The sequence below is a fragment of the Coptis chinensis genome, chromosome 7 (genome assembly GCF_015680905.1).
Source record: "Coptis chinensis isolate HL-2020 chromosome 7, ASM1568090v1, whole genome shotgun sequence".
NCBI classification, from domain to species: Eukaryota; Viridiplantae; Streptophyta; class Magnoliopsida; order Ranunculales; family Ranunculaceae; genus Coptis; species Coptis chinensis.
Window position 1 is genome coordinate 91,797,601 of NC_141462.1, and position 18,730 is coordinate 91,816,330.

Consider the following 18,730-nt stretch of genomic DNA (forward strand, 5'->3'; position numbering starts at 1 on the left):
TACAATCTCAAAGCCGCCCTTGGATTTGTCGTACGTACGGTAGTAGACTTGCCCAACACAAATTCATTAGTTATTTTTTATCAAATTTTAGCCACAAAAATGACAAATAACACATCTTGTATTTTTTGGCATTTGACAACCACTAGGCACACCGTCCTAAATAAGACATTTGATACAACTAGGGTTGTCAATGGATTAGTTTGGGTTGGATTCTAAAAAATCCAAACCATAACATATAAGAGAATTGGGAACTTGAAATCTGATCAAATCGATAAAAAAATTAGGAACCCGAAACCGAATCGATCCGAACCGAAAACTATAAAATCAATTAAATCATAAATCCAATCAATTAATTTCAGTCACACAATTGGTAAATATATACAAAATTAATCATAAATATTACTAAAATGCCATTTTATTGGTTCGGGTTCATATTAGTTCGGTAGAGGAAAAACCCGAAACCAAACTAATATCTTATCAGTTTGGTTCGGTTTCGAATCGGTAGAGTGCAAACTGTGAACTAAATTTTAGTTCGGGTCTGTTATCGGAACTATTGACAGACACAACCCTTGGATGTTCCAAGAGGGCTTGTTAAGTTCAAGTCACATTTCTACTATTTTAACAAAGTAATTTGTGCAAAATTAGCGGCTATGCACACTATGATAGATTTAGGGGCGGGGCTATAAAGTTTGTAGTATTGACCAATGATGCACACAAATGCAACACCTGATTTAAAGTAAAATCTACTGTAGTGTATGAAGACAATTTGTAGGATTGACTAGTAGTTAAATTAGGCTATAAAGTATCGCTATATAATCGCATCTAATTATCAACTGAATAAAGAGAGTACTAGTAATCTAGCATAATATGCAAAAGACAAACCCTTACAAATCATAGGTTATTCAAAACTTAAAATGGCATTCATGTGAAAAGAAGGAATGTCTGTTTGTTGTACCAGAAACGAGTATTTATATTAGCACTTATATGGTGGGAAATTTGAGGCTCTATAGTCTGCACGATCAGTTACCGCAAAGGTTTCCACGAGTAATCCAGCACACAGATTTAAGTAATCCAGTGATTATTTTCGCATGACCCATCCCCACAAGAACCACTGTTTAGGTCAAGACGATGGGCCATGAATTATATTTTATCCATATGGCCCAGCCCAGCCCAGCCCAGTAACTAAACGTGAAGTCTCATTTGGGCCGAAATGTTGATATTAACTGACAGAAATATAAAATCGAGCCAGCAGCTGCTTTTCGCATGCCCTAAAAGTCTAAAACCTCTTCGAATCGAGACAGAAGAAAAAAAAAAAAAAAAGAAACCCTAGAAACTCATGTCGTCGTACGGTGACGATTCTGCCCCCCGTGGAGGCGGCGGATATGGCGGTGGAAGCTACAATGGTGGCGGCGGAGGATATGGTGGTAGAAGTAGTGGTGGAGGTGGGTATGGTGGTAGTGGAGGTGGATATGGTGGTAATTCACAGAGCCGGGGCGAGTGATTGAATTTTTATGAATAGTTTTATCATTTTTTTATTATTATTTGATTTGAATGTTTAGGGCTGATGTGTGTTGTGTTTATGTCCAGGTGGAGATCGCGGTGGTAGTGGATATCAAGGTGGTGGAGGAAGAGGTGGAGATCGTGGAGGAGGCAGAGGTGGTGGTGGTCGAGGTGGTGGCAGTGGTAGGGATGGCGATTGGCTTTGCCCTAATCCGAGGTTTGTCTTTTTCAGTAAATTTGCCATTTCAGGATGCAAGTACTTTACCTTAATTTAGATGAATTTAGGATTTTATTGTTAGAAAGATATGTAAGCATGTTTCCTAGGTGGGAGTAGTTGTGGTGATGTATGGTTATATTGAAATTAGGGGTTTGTATTGTTATACTGATGCGTAAAATGTGGGTATTTGTTTGTTGTTGTGGGTGTAGTTGTGGAAATTCAAACTTTGCAAGAAGAAGAGAGTGTAACAAATGTGGAACTCCAAGCCCTGGTGGTGGTGGTGATCATGAAAGTGGTGGACGCAGCAGTGGCGGTAGCCGTGGTGGAGGTTATGATCGAGGGGGAAGTGGTGGTGGCGGGGGATATGGTGGTAATAGAAGTGGTGGTGGAAGAGATGGTTCTTATGGTGGTAGGGACGATGGCGGCTATGGTCAGGCTCCACCTGCTAATCCATCTTATGGTGGAGCTGGTGGAAATTACCCACCACCTTCTAATGCGTATGGTGGGACTCCAAGCTATGGAGGTGATAATGCAGTTCCCCCACCAGCTAGTTATTCAGGCGGTCCTCCATCTTATGGTGCCCCTCCAAGCTATGGAGGTGGTGATGGTGGCTATGGTGGTGGTGCTCCTCGCAACTCTGGAAGCGGTTATGGTGGTTCTCCTGCTGAAGTACCCGCTGAAAAGGTCAAGCAATGCGATGAGAATTGTGGAGATACCTGTGATAATGCAAGGATTTATATATCAAACTTGCCTGCAGATGTGACTACAGATGAGCTCCAAGAACTTTTTTCAGGAATTGGTCAGGTAATAATTGTCTTTGACTTCATAATGAATTAGGTATAATTTTTGTTTGTATTATCTGTCTTCTGAGAAGATTGGTTGTTATTGGCAGCTCTGTGTGACTATTCTTTCGCTTCTATTGCACTTGCACATTTTTCTCCAAAAATTTGATACGAGAATTTTCTGTTATGGAGGCATGCGTCATCAAATTGGACTGGAGGATGATACTTGCAAATCATTCATTTATTTCTTTTTATTATGATTCTCTGGAAGGACTGTGTGTGTTAGCCTTTTGGGGGGGGGAGGTTTACATTTATGAGTCCTCGGAAGGACTGAATATTGTTTACACAATTTGAATATGTTTGTGCTGGTGCTTTTCTGTAGGTTGCAAGAATCAAGCAGAAGCGGGGTTACAAGGATCAGTGGCCCTACAGTATAAAGATATATACAGATGATAGTGGAAAAAGTAAAGGAGATGCTGTCTTGTCTTATGAAGATCCTTCTGCTGCACATTCCGCGGGGGGATTTTTCAACAGTGAGCTTCACTTTTGCACTCGTATACAATTCATTTATTTTCTGATTTTCCTTTCTTGATCCTTGGCCTACCCTTTTTCCCAGATTATGAATTGAGAGGTCATAAAATCACAGTTGGGATGGCAGAGAAGTCTGCGCCTAGACCTCCATCTAATTTCGGGTATGGATTTCTCCTCTCTTTCTCTACCTAATTTGCCTAATTGGTAGGAACCATAAGGCTAATTTAATGCAAGAGTGGGCCTATTGCAAGTTGAACTGGATTTATTATAAAGTTGTTCTTCAATTGCATTCTCATTGGATTATCTTTGCGAAATTGTCATTGGTTTTGTACTATTTATGCTTCTTAAATTCATTTTTTTACTACGATGTCCTTGAGAAATAATCCAAGGTGTTAATTTATTTCTAGAATGAAGTTGAGATGTTAGCTTTTTCTACTAGAGTTTGTCACACACTGTAGAACACATCTGTAGTTTTATCTGAAACCACACATTGAGTTTTTAGTTACATTGTGGAGGATGATGCATTATATGGATCAGACTATTACAGTTCTGTTGGGAAGAATATTGGTGTGTTGTGATTGGTATCAGATGCAACTAGGTGATTCATGGGTTAGCATTGCTAGCGAGCTTGGTTGGTGATCCAGGAATGGTTACGAAGGACACTTTAAATGCCCTTCTGCTGTCCGTTTCCGTAAACGTGTGTCGAAATTAACACAACGGAGAGGAAGGACCCCTATACATGAAATTGGAAAGTAATTGCTTAGGAAGGAAACACACAAAGGGAATTACATATAGCGTACACAGATCTTTTTTGAGCTCCTACACTCCTACAGCTAAACAGTTTAGGCATTTGGTGAAAAAATACTAAAGTTATTGATCATACTTAACTCTTTATGTTGGTGCAACCAGGGTTGCACGTCGACCATGTTTTGTAAGTGGATAAAGGGGAATTGTTTAATGTAGTTGGTGCATTAATAGAGATTTTTTTTGTTGTTGCAACCTACAGGGGCCTAGACACTAAGATATTTTTTTAAAAACAAATTATGGTTATCGCTCGCTTAATGAGGTCGTAGTTTAGCAAGAAATGAGGCTCAACCCCTTGGTTCTAACCCGGTTGAGTATAAACTCTCTCCCATCGGCCCATACCACATAGCCTCCCTATTATTTAGGTCTCATTAAATAACCTCCTTGTTTTCCAAAAAAGAGATGAATTTGGTCCGTTTTTTATTTCCCGTTTTATCTTATTTATTTTTTTATTCTTTTGAGATTGAAAATTTCCCGTCACTTGACAGAATATATGTAAATATATTTTTACATAGTCATATATATGTAAAATTATATTTACAGTTATTGGAGCTATGAAAACTTAAATTTATATAGTAACTTTTGGGATTGAAAATTTTCCGACACCTGACAGAATATATGTAAATGTATTTTTACAGTAATATATATGTAAAACTATATTTACATAGTCACTAGAGCTATGAAAACTTAAATTTATATAGTAACTTGATCCATGAAAATTTAAATTTAGAATAGTATGTTTACAAGTCTGCAACCAAATAAGAAACTATGCATGATAAATTGTTTTCATATAGCATTTCTTTGAAATTGACCAATTTAACATCTGACACAACGAATTCATGTAATTTTATACAGCCTGTTAAAATGTATATTTACACAGTAGATTACTACAATTGATATCCGACAAAACTAATTTATGTAAATTTAAATTTACACAGTAACTTGACCTATGAAAAGTTCAATTTTTATAGAGAAAACAGATCGATCATAACCTATGCAAAATTATTTGAAATGAAAAAAACTTGACTTTTGACATTACCTTTACTTACGAAAATTTACATTTACATAGTAGCATTTAACCTATGGAAAGAGATTTTTATATATGAAATATTATTTTAACATGGTAGATTTCTGAAATAGGACAAGAATGAAATCTGACAGAGGGAAACTGTTGTAAGTTGTAACTAGCTCTTATGGTATTGTATTAGTTTGTGAAACTGAACAACTCTGTAAATTAACCTAACCTATGCAAATTTATATAGTAGTTTAAATATGACAATTTATATTCACATATGCAAATCGATTTACATAGAAGAATTTTGAACTAGAACACGTCTGTAAATTAGCATAACCTATAAAAATTTAAATTTACATAGTAGTTTAACTATAACAATTTATCTTAACATAGTAGTTTAAATATGAAAATTTAGTTTTAACACTTTTACATACGAAAATAAATTTATACATAGAAGAATTTTGAAATATAGAACTAGTCTGTGAATTGACGTAACCTATGAAAATTTATATTAACATAGTACGTAGTTTGTGAAACTGAACAAAGTCTGTAAACTAAGTTAATCTCTGAAAATTTATCTGTACACAGTAGTTTAACTATGAAAATATAGTTTTATATAGAAGAATACTGAAATAGAGCAAGTCAAACCATGCAAATTTATATTTACACAATAATTTAACCTAGTAAAATGTATATTTACACTGTAGAAATCTGAAATTAAACAAACCAACTGATAGACAATCTATGAAAATATAGTTTTACATAGGTACCAATAGATTTCAGCATCACCGACTCACCAAGACACCAACAGATTACACCAGATAACTATAAAACAAAGATTTAAATGAAATACACCTGCACAGTACACTAAAAATAGTCATTTTATGTCTAGAAATCAACTAACTTGGTCATTACATCATTCCCACATAAAAAAGCCTTGATTGCAACCAAGTGACCAACCAACACACAACAATTTTAGTGAAGATTCTACAAATGAAATAAAACACCTCTTCAACTTCTCTTTTTCAGTTGGACTACAAGATTTTTTTTTCCCCTTTGTGGATCATCTTCAACTTGATTGGGATCCTCGAAATCGTCAAAAACTTTATCTACAACCTTCTTTAGTTTCTTCGTCTTGCAATGACGATTAGCGTGTTGAATTTAATTTTTTCATAGTGTTTTTAAGAAGAAAATAAGACTTATGATATAATCTGATGAGTTTTTAGGGGTATTTTATTTTCTTTTTGCAAAGTATGTAAAATAGAGAAAGTACGTAAGCTGAGTTCACGGGGGTATTTTGGTCTGTTTTGGCTTTGATTTTATGTTTTAAATAATAGGGAGGTTTTATGCATTTGTTCGCTTCGTGGGGTTTTTTGTGCAACCATTCAAGTATCAGGGAGATTAAACCCATTGCCTGCTTAGTTTAGTTTGTTTTGGAAGAGGGTATAATTGGTAAATGATAATTGTTGGGGGTAGGTTATAGATGTAGGTGGTGCATATATTAGCAACTTTTTTTTTGTTAGGAGTGTGTGGGTTGGGGGGTGGGGTGATGGTAAAATGTCGAGTAATGTAGTTACTGTTTTTGTTTTTATTATAATTTTAATATAGGGTGCTAATATAGTCATTGTTATCATATACAAATTCACCCCCAAACAATGTGTATTTTCTGTCATACCCCTTTTTAATTATAAGTTTGCAACTATCACCTCATCCTCCTCGTTCTCCCTTTTTCTGTCCATCTCCTTTTCTCCAAATGCCTTGCACAGCACATGATGTTGGTATGAGTCAATTAAATAGGTGTGACTCGAAAAACACAAAATGGAGAGAGAACGTACATTCTATTGACCCAATTAATGTGAATTACATAACAAGCATTATATTAGAACACTGGAAGCTCCAAAGTTCATGGAAGCTTCACTAATGTGATTGCCCAATTCACATCAGTGTAATTAAATGAAACTTTCAACAATCCCAATATATATAACAACAAACATAAAACCCACAGGATGAAACTCCAAATTGATTAATTGAAACTCTGGGAAAAAACTTAGACGAACAACATATATGATGCATATCACAAGATCAAGTTTTTTATGATAGTGCAATTGATCTAAAAGTCTTGCTGAACAAAAAGATGAATTTTGAATTAAAATAAGTATATATTAGTTGTTCATGGAATTGGCTATGCACTTGGACTTTACAGACGTTGGTGTTGATTAATGGTGATGGAGGGGTATTATGGGTACTAAATAATCTTTGAGGTGAGGTTATAGATGTCTTAGGGGGAGAATATTGCCCCCCCTGATTTATTGTTCTTACTTGTCTATGTAACTCTGATTGATTTGTCATGTCATGTAAGAGGGCAGGTATATCTTGAAAATAACACAATAGATGGATAGGATTTTGACCTGTCTTTGTAATGAAATCACCCTCCTTTATGGTTGAGATTGACCTTTTTAATTGTGAAACAGAGGTGGTGGTAGAGGTGGCGGTAGAGGTGGCTATGGTGGTGGCGGAGACAGACGCAGAGATAATTACAGAGATGGTGGTGGTTCTGGACCAGATAGACATCATCACGGTGGAAATCGCTCGCGTCCCTACTAAAACATCTATGCAGATCCTTTTATGTACTAAAATTTGTTCTGAGAATTCTATGTCTAATTCGTTTTGGTGGGTTGTTTTCAAACGGGACTAAGAGGTAGGTTTACTTGCCTTCTCTGTGCAATCCCCTCCCTCATTATTATCGTTATATATATTGCAAGTTGGAGGGGCTTAATTTGAACTATGTGGATCTTTTTATAGAGGCAAGTGTGGATAATCTCTGATTGCTGCTATATGGTAGGTTCTGAGTACAGGTGAGTACTGCTGCTACAAAATTTTCAATTTCTGCGTGGGTATTTGCCCACGTTATGTAGTCCATAGGTTTGCCGCAATCCGTGCTCATGTTTATTTATTGTGGCATTGGTATAAAGTACGGATTTGTGATTTACTTGTAACTACTTATTGCATATCTGTGCTGTCATGCATGGATGTGTGTGTAGCAGAATCAAATGTACATCCCTGTGTCCTTGAGCATATTCTCTAAAGGTGGCAATAGTGGCAGTTGTATGATCGGGTTTGGTGAACTGGAGGTTCTACTATCGTTTGTTTAAAGATGAATCCAGTCCTTAGACAGGGCAAAAAAGAAAAGAAAAGAAAAAAGAGGAATTTAGTCCTTGGGTGTATTAGTTTATGTTGTCAAAACCTAGTTATTCTTAGACTTGTTAAGTTTTCGAAATTTATGCTGTCCTCTTCCTCTGGTCGTTCCTCGTGTAATCTGTGGAAGACTGGTCATATGTTAAAATAAAGGTGGAATTCTTTAAATAGTCATGCAAAGTACGTTGTGTTATATTAGGAAGAAGTTCTGTCTGACTTCCAGTCACTTGCTAGGATTTTGCGTCTAGTGCTGTATTGTAGTTGCTGTGGTTATGGATCTGAAGCTCTTTTGGATCTTTCACTTTAGGAACGTTTATTGCAAATTTAATTTTTGCTAATATCAACTTCCAAAAAAGTAAACTAGAGTTTAAGCCAAATAGATTTTTTGAAGATTTGAATGTTATAAATATGTACGTATATTATATTTATAATATTTGAAGCTCACTTTCATTTTGGAATTATAATTTATTTTGTAAGATCTGGAAGGACCAGTTAAGCTATAGCATGTAAATGAAAAGTGAATTATCCATATTTCTTCAATGTATTGATATTTGTTTGGTGGCGGTAGCTATTTAAATTCTGCTTATTGTTTGGGGATCATATGATTCCATCTTCAGAAGTGAGGCAGCTGAATAAAAAAGTTCCTAGTGTCTCAATGTTTTTTGTGCATTTTTTTTGTAATTACCCAGACACTTTCCCTATTAGAAGTATGTGTTCTCGCGTGCTGACACATGATCTGGCCTTGCCTTCGGCTGTACTTCAATGGCCATGCCTTTGACAACAAGGCCTTGATCTGCTTTTACCGTGCTCATGCAATTTGGATCGCCTTTTGGTTGCCATTGTGTGCCATCAGCACAATTTAATTTGGTGTCGTGTGGTCTAGATTTGTTAAAGTTGAGGGGTTGGTTCAGCTCATGGGAATTATTTCTGCACAAACAGCAGCCATAATATGCTTCTGCATATCAAAGTCCCGTTCAATGAGTTTGTTCTGTTGTGGATTTGATATGTTCTTCCATAGGTTTTGAGATGTGCTATCTGATGAATGAGCTAAAGCTGCTGCGTAGAGATTCGAAGCAGTTGTCAGTTTTTTGAAAGACCCAGACAAGATTTTGAGGCACCCAGAAGTGATTTTGGGAAAACTTGTGAGGATCTATTTAAAGAAATACTTTACCCTAAATCTCTTGTATATTTCTCTTTAACATTCTGTTTTCATTAGAATATTTGTTGCCGTAGGTGTGTTTGTGTTAAATTTTCTGTGTAACTGAAGTAGCTGATTTCAACTAATAGTCTGTTTCTTGTTTGGTAATATCCTAATACTTGAATCATTTGTTTTTCTTGTATGGCCTTGATCTATATGAAAGTATTGGTTATAAATGATATTCTTATGTTCTAGGTAAAATTGGTGTAAAAAACAATTATCCGTATTGTACAAAAAAAAGACCCGAAATTTTGATATGTTCTACTTCTACCCATGTTTGCCACTTAAACGAAAAAAAATGTATTTAACTGAAATTAGGTACAATATTGGTCTGCCCTCCGCATTCAATTTTGACAGTACGCGTGAGTAGATGCCAAATGAGCAAATAAATACGTATCTGGCCAGGGTAAAATAGCAGTTGTTTTTCATTACGTTAGAGTTTAATGAGTAGACTGATGGCCAGGTATGCTTTTGCCAGGGATGTTATTTTTGTTGACCCTGCTTGTGTTTTAAGTAGAGGTGACTTTGGATCGGATAAAGGGTTTTCGGATTTTTTTTTTTTTTTTTTATTTATGATTAATTTATCCAATTTCAAATCAAATCTAATCTAATTTTAGGGATGATAATATTTTTTCGAATTCGGAAAGTTTGGAAAATTAAAATTTTGGAATATGCAAAATATGGAAGTAAATCGGAAATTTAAATTATATAATCGGATATTCTTAGAATAACTATTTTTTATTCATTTAATACATTCATTTATTAATTATTTTGAAATGTATTAATTCTAAAAAACAACTTAGACATTTTAACTCATTTATTCAACAATTTTTTTCTTCATGCATGTTAATGCATTAATTCAATAAATAGGAATATGGGATAAATTGAGACATGTACTAGAATGAAAATATTGATTTCTTGAATTGTGAGAGACAATGTTCTATTTCTCTAGGATTTTTATTTGGTTTGTAAACTATATGTAGTTTTAATTTAGTAATTATATGAAGTAGACCAGATATGTTAAAAATTCGGAAATTAATCGAAAATCGGATTGGATCGGATTTTGAAAACATATTCAATTCCAATCCAATTAATTTTTGGAAAAATTGGATATGGAATTTCGGATATCGGAACACAAATATCATTGCCAAATTCAGAAAAATATCGGATCGGAATTCGGAAAAATTGGGTTTTTGGAAAAAAGAGACACCCCTAGTTTTAAGTGAGCTTCAGAGTATCTGCAACTCAAATGCGGTATGAACACGGATGAATGAGCCAGTAACGACCCAAGCTTGAGGTGCGCTCGAGTATCAGTGATTTGAGTACTTAAAAGCCCTCCAAATCACCAATACACTCCAGCTGCATGGGTGGTCGGAAGCAAACTACTGTTTGGAATTTGGATGACATCGTGGAGTTGCTAATGCATATAAAGCGGTCTAGTTCGGCAATACCTAAACTTAACTTACTAACAGAAAAATTAAAAGAGAACTTAGTAAATATACACTACTTATTTAGTTTAACTTCGGAGCATATTAGCAAGTATTAGGATTACTAATTGTGCAGCTTCACCTTACAGCAGCAATCTTTCAGGCCATAGTACTTCGTTTGCTCTCTTTTGATTTCAAATTGAAGAGTTCGCAGTCATTATTTGTGTTTCCCGTCCCTATATTCTCGTACTATTAAAAAGGTACAAAATAAAGAGAACAGCTCATCACTTGCATCCAGATTATACTGCATGAATAAAGTTCAGATGTCTCTCCTGGGTTATCTCCTTCTTAACTCAGACGGTAATCTGGTAGCAACTTGGAGGGACTCTTTATTTCACAAGCTGCGTATATTAGTTGTAGAAATCCTTCATCTTTGAAAGTTTAAGCAAGAATACAAAAGTACAATACTTTGAACATGCAGAGATGCTTTTCTCAATATGCCACTGATATGAATGCTGCTGCTGTTTGAAGTTGGAATTTTCTGTTCTCCGCTGCACCTTTTAGCATCAAAATCTCAGCTTAGAGAGAATGGTGCTGTCACAGCCTCACAGGCAATGGCTTATGCGCACACCTTTCAGAGAGAGACCCAGAAAGTACTGCGCCTGGAAGATTGGTGGAGTAAGTGATATTTCCAAGCGAATTTCACGACCAACTAGTGTTCACTCTGCTCGAGTAACTTGTTAAGTACAATTATCTTGGCCACAAGAATTTTAACTGTATATACAAATTTCAGTTAATCATGTAGGTATAACTCCCAATCTCATATGTTAAAGCAAATTAGGATTTTGTATACTTCCAGTGCAGTCTGATTAGGATGCTTCGTAGTTCAACTTTCAATCCATCTGACGAATCTTATATTTATATAGGCATTCGGATTACAAAAACCTATTTTGAGCAAACTTAAAATAGTATGCTTGCGAAAGAAAAAGAGCCAAGATGTATGAAATTCTGCATACCCTCGTTATATTAAATCCCAAATCTTCACAAGGTGTGTTATCAAACCATCATCAGAAAAGTTTCACTAAATGCACTACTTTTATAGTTTTATCAGATCTTGACGTGTAAATATGAATAAAAAGGATAGTGAAAAAAGGAGATTCAAGCACAACATGCATCTATTCATGAGTAATGATGCATAACACTGGGAGTCTCATTGTTGAACCAATATATACCATCCATTACACCAATTCGAATGTGATTTCTCCTTTATCCTAATCACCAGCATGAATTACAAGGGAAGCTCGTCATACGAAAGAAATGAGACATTATATAAGGCATGATCCGAATGGAATAAAAATCAAATGCAACTTTATATACGATTTTGATTCGTACATAGTTTTACATACACTCTGCTCATGATAAATATCCAGAAACTGTGACAAAAACTTCGGGAGAGTCAGAAGAGTCTGAATTGTATAACAAAAATGATGACTTTCTTAAAAACAAGGAATCACCAAGAGAAAGAGATTACATATACCATTAATAAAAATCAAAATTTTGACCCAAGTGGTTACAAACAACACTCACTGGAATTCATCTATGCACACGCGTTCTGTCATACGGGGCATGTGAGACTGCTGCAGACCCATATTCATAACCATCAGCACTGCCCTGAACCTTAAACAAAAATATGTAATAGTAAAATTAGTAAGGCCTCTGGGATGCAACATCAATGGAAAGTCTCATCCAAGAGAATCGACATTGAGACCTACGCAGTAAGGGTACCAGCTACAGGTTTCATGAGTAAACACACTATGTAATTTGACTGACCAAAAAGGGAATCTGAAAGGTAAGCATTCTGTGCTTACCTTTATTCATCCTCTGTTTTACCACTAGAACTGAAATATAGATATCTCAAGAGTCTATTCTCTCAATCTATTTATTGCCTTGATTATAGGGACCATATTCCTCCTACAGCTGAACTGCTACAACCAAGTCTCAACAGCCACAAGAGTGATAGAACTATTTTAAGATGCTTTTACCAAGAGATTGACTGTTTATTCAGGGTTACAATTTCAGTAGGACCTAAAGACCTTGGAATTGGAAGGTCCCACTCCCATTGGTTAAACAAAGGAATAGACCCCATAATAAACTAGAACAGCACAGCACATATTTTCACTAAAGAAGATAAAGGAAATTGTTGTCAATGACTTGCACTTCTTTAAATCTGTCAAATCTAAGGCTACTCCCACGTCAACAAATGCTGCCAGATTGAAGTTATGATTACAATCACGGTGGACTCCAACTCATTATGACACTCATAATTATGAAGTTAGTGTGATATTTACCTATTTGAGTAGTAGGTGTTGGAAACGGAATCATCCAAATCAAATGGATAATCCAAATCAAATGGGATCACCCAAAGCCGATACATATAGTTGCAGGCTTACAACATATTGTGAATTTGTATCATATAGCTTTCTCATATGAAGCCCGAACAACTAATTGGCATTCATTCAGTTAAAAGATTCAAAGAAAACATAAGTTTCAGTCTTGATTTTTTTTCTCAGCTGATATTTGACTTCAATATCATATCAAAGTCTCAGCAGATTTTTGTTTACTATTTTTCATATTTATGGCAGCATATTAAAGATGTGCAAATGTGCGATAGCATGGATCAGTCGAGGTTTGGAAATTGGATATTCACCAACAAGACTTGAAATTCAGAGGAAGCAGATCTTCTCTAGGAACTACATCTGACATGGTGGCAGTGTCTCAACACTAAACAACATTATAAACCATCAGATATTGACATTTATTGGGTAAAACTCCAAGACAAATGAGGACAATAAATGAGTAATGACTATGTTGAGCGAAAAGGCAAATAAGACCACATTCCTGAAACAGTGACAACAATGACCTAGCAAAAGGTTGAAATTGTAATAAAGCTCTATTAGCATAGTCACCAAGTCATCTTAAGTAGTTAGTACTTAATAGCACCAACATTTGCCACACAATTCTCTACCATACATTAGGCTTATAACAGACACATAGGTAGACTTACATACAGAAGAAGTACATATGTATAGAGACAAACAGACTTTTCTGGAAGGATCTCTCCGCTCAAATCCACCATCAAGTCTAACATTTCAAGCACCAAAGGACTCTTATGCATAGGCTACATAATATTAAAATCAGGCACAACAGTTACAAAACGTCTCCAATGATTATTCTGCTAGGAGCAAATAAGAGAAGAGGAGGACGGTATAACAAGCACATACCTGCCGCGTTCCATAAGTGTCCACATAGGTGTTTTTACCATAATTTCCAGTATATCCAGTTCCTGATTATGAAAAGATTCACAATTCAAGAAATCAAGTCCGGCTGAATGGCAGTCGAAGCCAAAGTATAATAAGTTTAAATTATTTAAATAGCTGGTAATCACCCCTGTTGCGATATTAAAAAATATAAGAGAATCATCAAAATGTCATGAAAACAAACCAGGGTTTTTTTTTCGCATTTGCAAGCTCTGCACGTAGTTTTTTCAATTCACGAGCCATGATAACCATATTCTTCTCCATTTCTTCTTCCTGTTCTAGGTTCTCCTCACGAGTCTTATTCTCTAACTCGATAGCAGCCCTGTCCAATTAATATAAGAATAAGCTTTTCATTCATGTAGAGGCAAACACTGTTACTAAATTGTCAGCGTTGAGTCTCACCTTCCAATTTCAATCTGGCGACGAAGGTCTTCAACCTCGGCTTTAACAAGGGGGAGTTTGTGGACATCAGCACGCAGCCTAGCAAGATCAGCACGAACCGCCCCGAGGTCAGAGGACAGCTCCATTCTCTCAGCATTGAGTTTCTGCATATCTCCTCTAACTCTAATCAACTCCTCATTCACCCCAACAACCATTCTAGCTTCTGATTCCATCTTCAGGGACCTCTCGAAAACGTCGCGTACTTGCGCGTCTCTTTCGGCTTTAAGTTTCGTGGCGGCCGCGGAGATATGACGGAGTTCGTGCGTAGAAGCGGAGAGTTCTTGTTTCAGTGCCACGTGGGTAGCTGCTAACCGTTGATTGTCGAGAAGGAGGGATTGTATTTCACGGTGTTGGGCTATGATTCTTTGTTCCATTAATGCTGCTGCCGGGTGTACTGGAACACGCTGTTGTTGGTGGAACCGGTTTCTTCCGTCCATGTTTGGTTGGAATGGAGGTGTACGTTTAGGGAGATAGAGAAGAGCTGAGAAAAAGAGAGAATTGAATTATTGTCACGTGCTTTAGGCGTGCATGAATTTAAGTTTATGTGGCAAAATCACTGATGGACCATAGTCCCAAATTGCAACACAACTAAAAGTACAACATACTACATAGCATAGAAAATTGTATAGTAGCCAAAATGCAAAAAAAGGTATAGTTCATGTATATTGTAAACTAGTAAACTGCCTAGGGGGAGAGAGAGAGAGAGGAGCCGGAGATTCGGAGATTGAGAGGGAGAGATTGAGAGGGAGAGAGATGAATAGGAGAAGATGAGGACAGACAGAAACCAACCAAGTAACATTTTGGGCCACCTTACCCCCCCCTCTCCCAAAATGTTCGCTCCGCTCACGGACTATGCCTATTAACTTATTAAGTATACTATACACACACCCATCATATCTTGTCTTAAAATATCTATCTAACAAAATAAGAAAGTGTAGGGCCCAAAAGGTCCATCAAATAGTTGGTAATCATTCTCACAAAAATATAACTTGGCAGATCTAAGTGTTTGGAGGGTTTGTGCAATTTTGTTAAGTGCAATAAATATCATGGGATCTATCCAAAAGTCAACAATTGCAGCTGAGCTAGCTTATAAACTGTTGGGCCTCCAAATTTGACATGGTACTGCACAATTGGCTGGCCCAATTGATACTATTTGGCTTATAGATAATGGGCAATTGGGCTGGCCTTGCATCGAACGCGCGACATGTTGTTTCGCGACCGGCGAGAGATACGTGTAATTTTGCGCACCGAAGACATTGACAAGTTGTCGGATAGCACTGCAGGCACGTCGAGGTGTCACGGGCCGTAGGCATAGGCATACCCTAGTTTACAATAAACCGTGGTGGTCTCACCCACCATGTTAAACATAAAGATGGAAGTGAAGAAAACATATTAGCATTTACATCGTCCCTGTGTATCTGAGGCTCAGTCCACCACTTTTGATCATCTGCAAGATTAGATGCCAATCTAGCAAATGCATAAGCACCACAATTAACTTTCCTGTAATTCCACCATATCAAGTATTCTTCAATACTTACAAGCATATCTCGAATATCTTGGACAATAACATCAATAGCTTTAGGGACTGGGGCCTTCTGTTGGAAAGAACATGATGCACATAATTTGAATACATTTCAATTATAAGCTTACTAATGTTCAAACATATAACAACTTTAAGTCCAACCCATACTCATACTGCAAACAAATCTACAACCATAGCATTGGCGAATGGAATAAGATTTGCTGCACCAAATAGACAATTTCCATCGGCTCCTCTAATTATACATCCTGCCCCAGCAGGCCAGGGGCACCCAAAGCTGACCTATCTGTATTAAGTTTTACCCAATTCTGCCAATGAGATTTCCAAGCAAGATCAATCACCACTGTGGTAGTTTTACACGTGCTGCTTATAGAATATTTTCTGATCTTGAACATATCATTCATCATATTGAAGGCTTGAAACATGAATCTAATAGGATCATACCTTTTCCCAATGAATCTAGTTTCAATTTGAGCTAACCAAATGTGTCATAGAATAGTCCCCACTTTTGTCAATAGGTCTTCTTTGTCTTGTAATCTACTTATTTTTCTTGCTAATTCAATGAACCAATTATGAAAAGACCCTGTTGTCGCTGAATAAACCAATGAAGACCATTCCCAAACCATAAACATCATGCAAAGGGCGGGACAATGAACAAACAAATGAATATGGGATCCTAGCTCAAAACCACATAGTACACAATATTGATCGGTGTAGAAATGATGCCGGTGAATGATATCATTGGTAGGAATAACATGTTGTAAACCTTGTCATAGAAAAAACCTTACTTTATAAGGTAGCTAGATTGAGCTTCCAAACCTTTTTAAATTCCCATCTCTCAGTGACAAGATCCACATCCACCCATTCCATCTCGTGTATTTCCCAAATTTATAGGTGTCCAAAATCTGCCATCATCATGTTGATTCATAGAGATAGGAATAGATAAAATTCTTTGGTCATGTAGCAAGTATCATCTGTCTATTCCATTATCTAGTTTCAAGTATGATCATATTAGAAACCCTATCCACAACACAATTTTGAGGTTTAGGTCAAAGTGGCAATGGACTTGTTGTACATGGGATCCATGCATCCAACCATGCTTGTATAGAAAATAGAAAATACACTTCCAACCTTCCAATTGATGCCAAGTTTTAATAGTGACCTTAGATTGTGCATTACCCTCCAACATTTGGATGTTGTAGTTCTCAATGAAACTTGCATGAAATCCACATTTGGAAAATACTTATGCTTCATTTGCTTAGCACATAAGATAGTGGCTTGATCTAGTAACTCCCATGCCTTCCCCCCCCCGGCCAGTAGTGCCAAATTTTACATATGAATGTCCTTTATCCCTAACCTGCCTGCTTTTGTTGGAGAGCAAGCCAGGTCCCATGAAATCTCCAAATTTGTAGAATTTGTTTTAGTAGGACACAAGTTCGCAAAATGCACTCTCTAAACTCATTCCATCTCAATATTTTGCACCTTGTATAGTTCATATACATATTTGTTGGTATAGTTCTACATAAGGCATTTGAAGACTTCATAATGATATATAAGAGTATCTCTAGGTGGTGGTAGCATCAAGTGTCATATTTGTGACCAAGTTTGAGAACACGTATTCACAAACCGTCCCCAACTCTAGGTGGAGAGGCAAACCAAAATCTAAAATCTAGTTAAATGGGTCCCAATTAGTTTTTAATTATTATAAAACTTATTTTGCTAAAAAAGTGGAGATGGTTTACCCAAAAAAAAATACCCACACGACACTCTGCATCCGTCAAACAAAATTGCAAAATTGCGAATACGGATACAAACATACACTTGATACGACCACATTTGAGGGCATCTAGAGATGGATTATGCCGAATTATGAATGGTGGTATCAAATTGATAGTTGATGCTACCATCTAGAGATGCTCTAAGTTATTAGAGCCACTTTAGTATTATACTCATTGGAAATAGGTTTTGAGTTGGACATCCGAATTTTTATATGGTATCAAGCATATTATCAAAGAGATTACCTTACTAACACCCAATATTGTAAGTCTACGGATAAGATCAAATAATGTTTTATCATACATTTCTAATAATACATCTACAATATGTATTAAAGGGTGTTGATTGGAATATGCCATTGTATAACATAAAATTTGGTTTCTTGGAAAATACTCAAAATAGTGCGAAAAATAGGGGCAAGCCAACTAACCATTCGTAAATGAATTCAAGACATTACATTTGCCCATGGAACATCAAAATGTAGCTAGTGTGGGACAAGGTCCAACCCATTAAGGAGCAAGAAGGATACTTTTTGCTAAGAAGGTCGAGTCCACTATGGAAGAAGAAGGTTAAATTAAAAGGCTTACAATCTAGTTGTAAATACTAGATTAGGTGTTTAGTATTAGAGGTGGGAGAATGAGTTTGTATTAGATATTTAACTAAACTTAGGTCTGTGTGAGCTGCATACGTATCCAGTTATCCGGTGAATTAGAATCAAGTCAGACGCAGTTCATATTTTAATAGAGTGATTGAGTCAGAGAGAGTTGGAGCCCTTGAGAGTGGGCAGTGGCGGAGCCAGGAATTTATTCCAGGGTGAGCCGATTAGTACTACAAATTTTTCAGCGCAAATTCAATTAAAACGTATACGCATTTTTTTTTGTTTTTCTCTTAAGTTTAATATTTGTGAGTCTATCGTTTTATTTTATTTGTTTTTTTAATACTGTTATACAAACAACAAATTTTTTGTAGTGTATGTTATCAATTACA

At 36.3% G+C, this 18,730-nt stretch overlaps 3 protein-coding genes across 10 annotated transcripts in view; 1 reads left to right on the forward strand and 2 right to left on the reverse strand.

Annotated features, from left to right (window-relative positions):
- The window catches only part of LOC147489966 (cinnamoyl-CoA reductase 1-like), a 71,760-nt gene extending 56,541 nt beyond the window's left edge, over nucleotides 1–15,219 (reverse strand). Inside the window, exon 1 of the mRNA XM_086572742.1 lies at nucleotides 15,101–15,219. The gene's annotated coding sequence lies outside the window, so the exon portion shown is untranslated. The remainder of the gene's footprint in view (nucleotides 1–15,100) is intronic.
- Nucleotides 1,228–9,384, forward strand: TAF15B (TBP-associated factor 15B). 8 transcript variants are annotated; one of them, XR_015202150.1, is made up of 8 exons: nucleotides 1,228–1,493; nucleotides 1,588–1,717; nucleotides 1,927–2,521; nucleotides 2,882–3,032; nucleotides 3,116–3,191; nucleotides 7,321–7,547; nucleotides 7,652–7,704; nucleotides 9,063–9,384. XR_015202150.1 is itself a non-coding variant. In XM_086572737.1 (6 exons), exons 1-6 carry the CDS (start codon nucleotides 1,337–1,339, stop codon nucleotides 7,451–7,453), a joined length of 1,242 nt encoding a protein of 413 aa, XP_086428863.1. In that variant the 5' UTR covers nucleotides 1,253–1,336; the 3' UTR covers nucleotides 7,454–7,631. The 8 variants fall into 8 exon arrangements, 3 of the variants coding, with proteins under 3 accessions (XP_086428865.1, XP_086428863.1, XP_086428864.1); XR_015202149.1 differs by having other exon boundaries at nucleotides 1,253–1,493; nucleotides 8,734–9,384; XR_015202148.1 differs by having other exon boundaries at nucleotides 1,253–1,493; nucleotides 7,652–9,384.
- On the reverse strand, nucleotides 12,144–14,942 carry LOC147489974 (protein FLC EXPRESSOR-like). The gene is made up of 5 exons (XM_086574777.1): nucleotides 14,389–14,942; nucleotides 14,157–14,308; nucleotides 13,951–14,012; nucleotides 13,734–13,847; nucleotides 12,144–12,346 (listed from the first exon to the last, which is right to left on the reverse strand). The coding sequence occupies exons 1-5, from the start codon at nucleotides 14,862–14,864 to the stop codon at nucleotides 12,263–12,265; spliced, it is 888 nt and encodes a 295-aa protein (XP_086430903.1). The 5' UTR covers nucleotides 14,865–14,942; the 3' UTR covers nucleotides 12,144–12,262.
- Nucleotides 15,220–18,730: the final 3,511 nt, after the last annotated feature.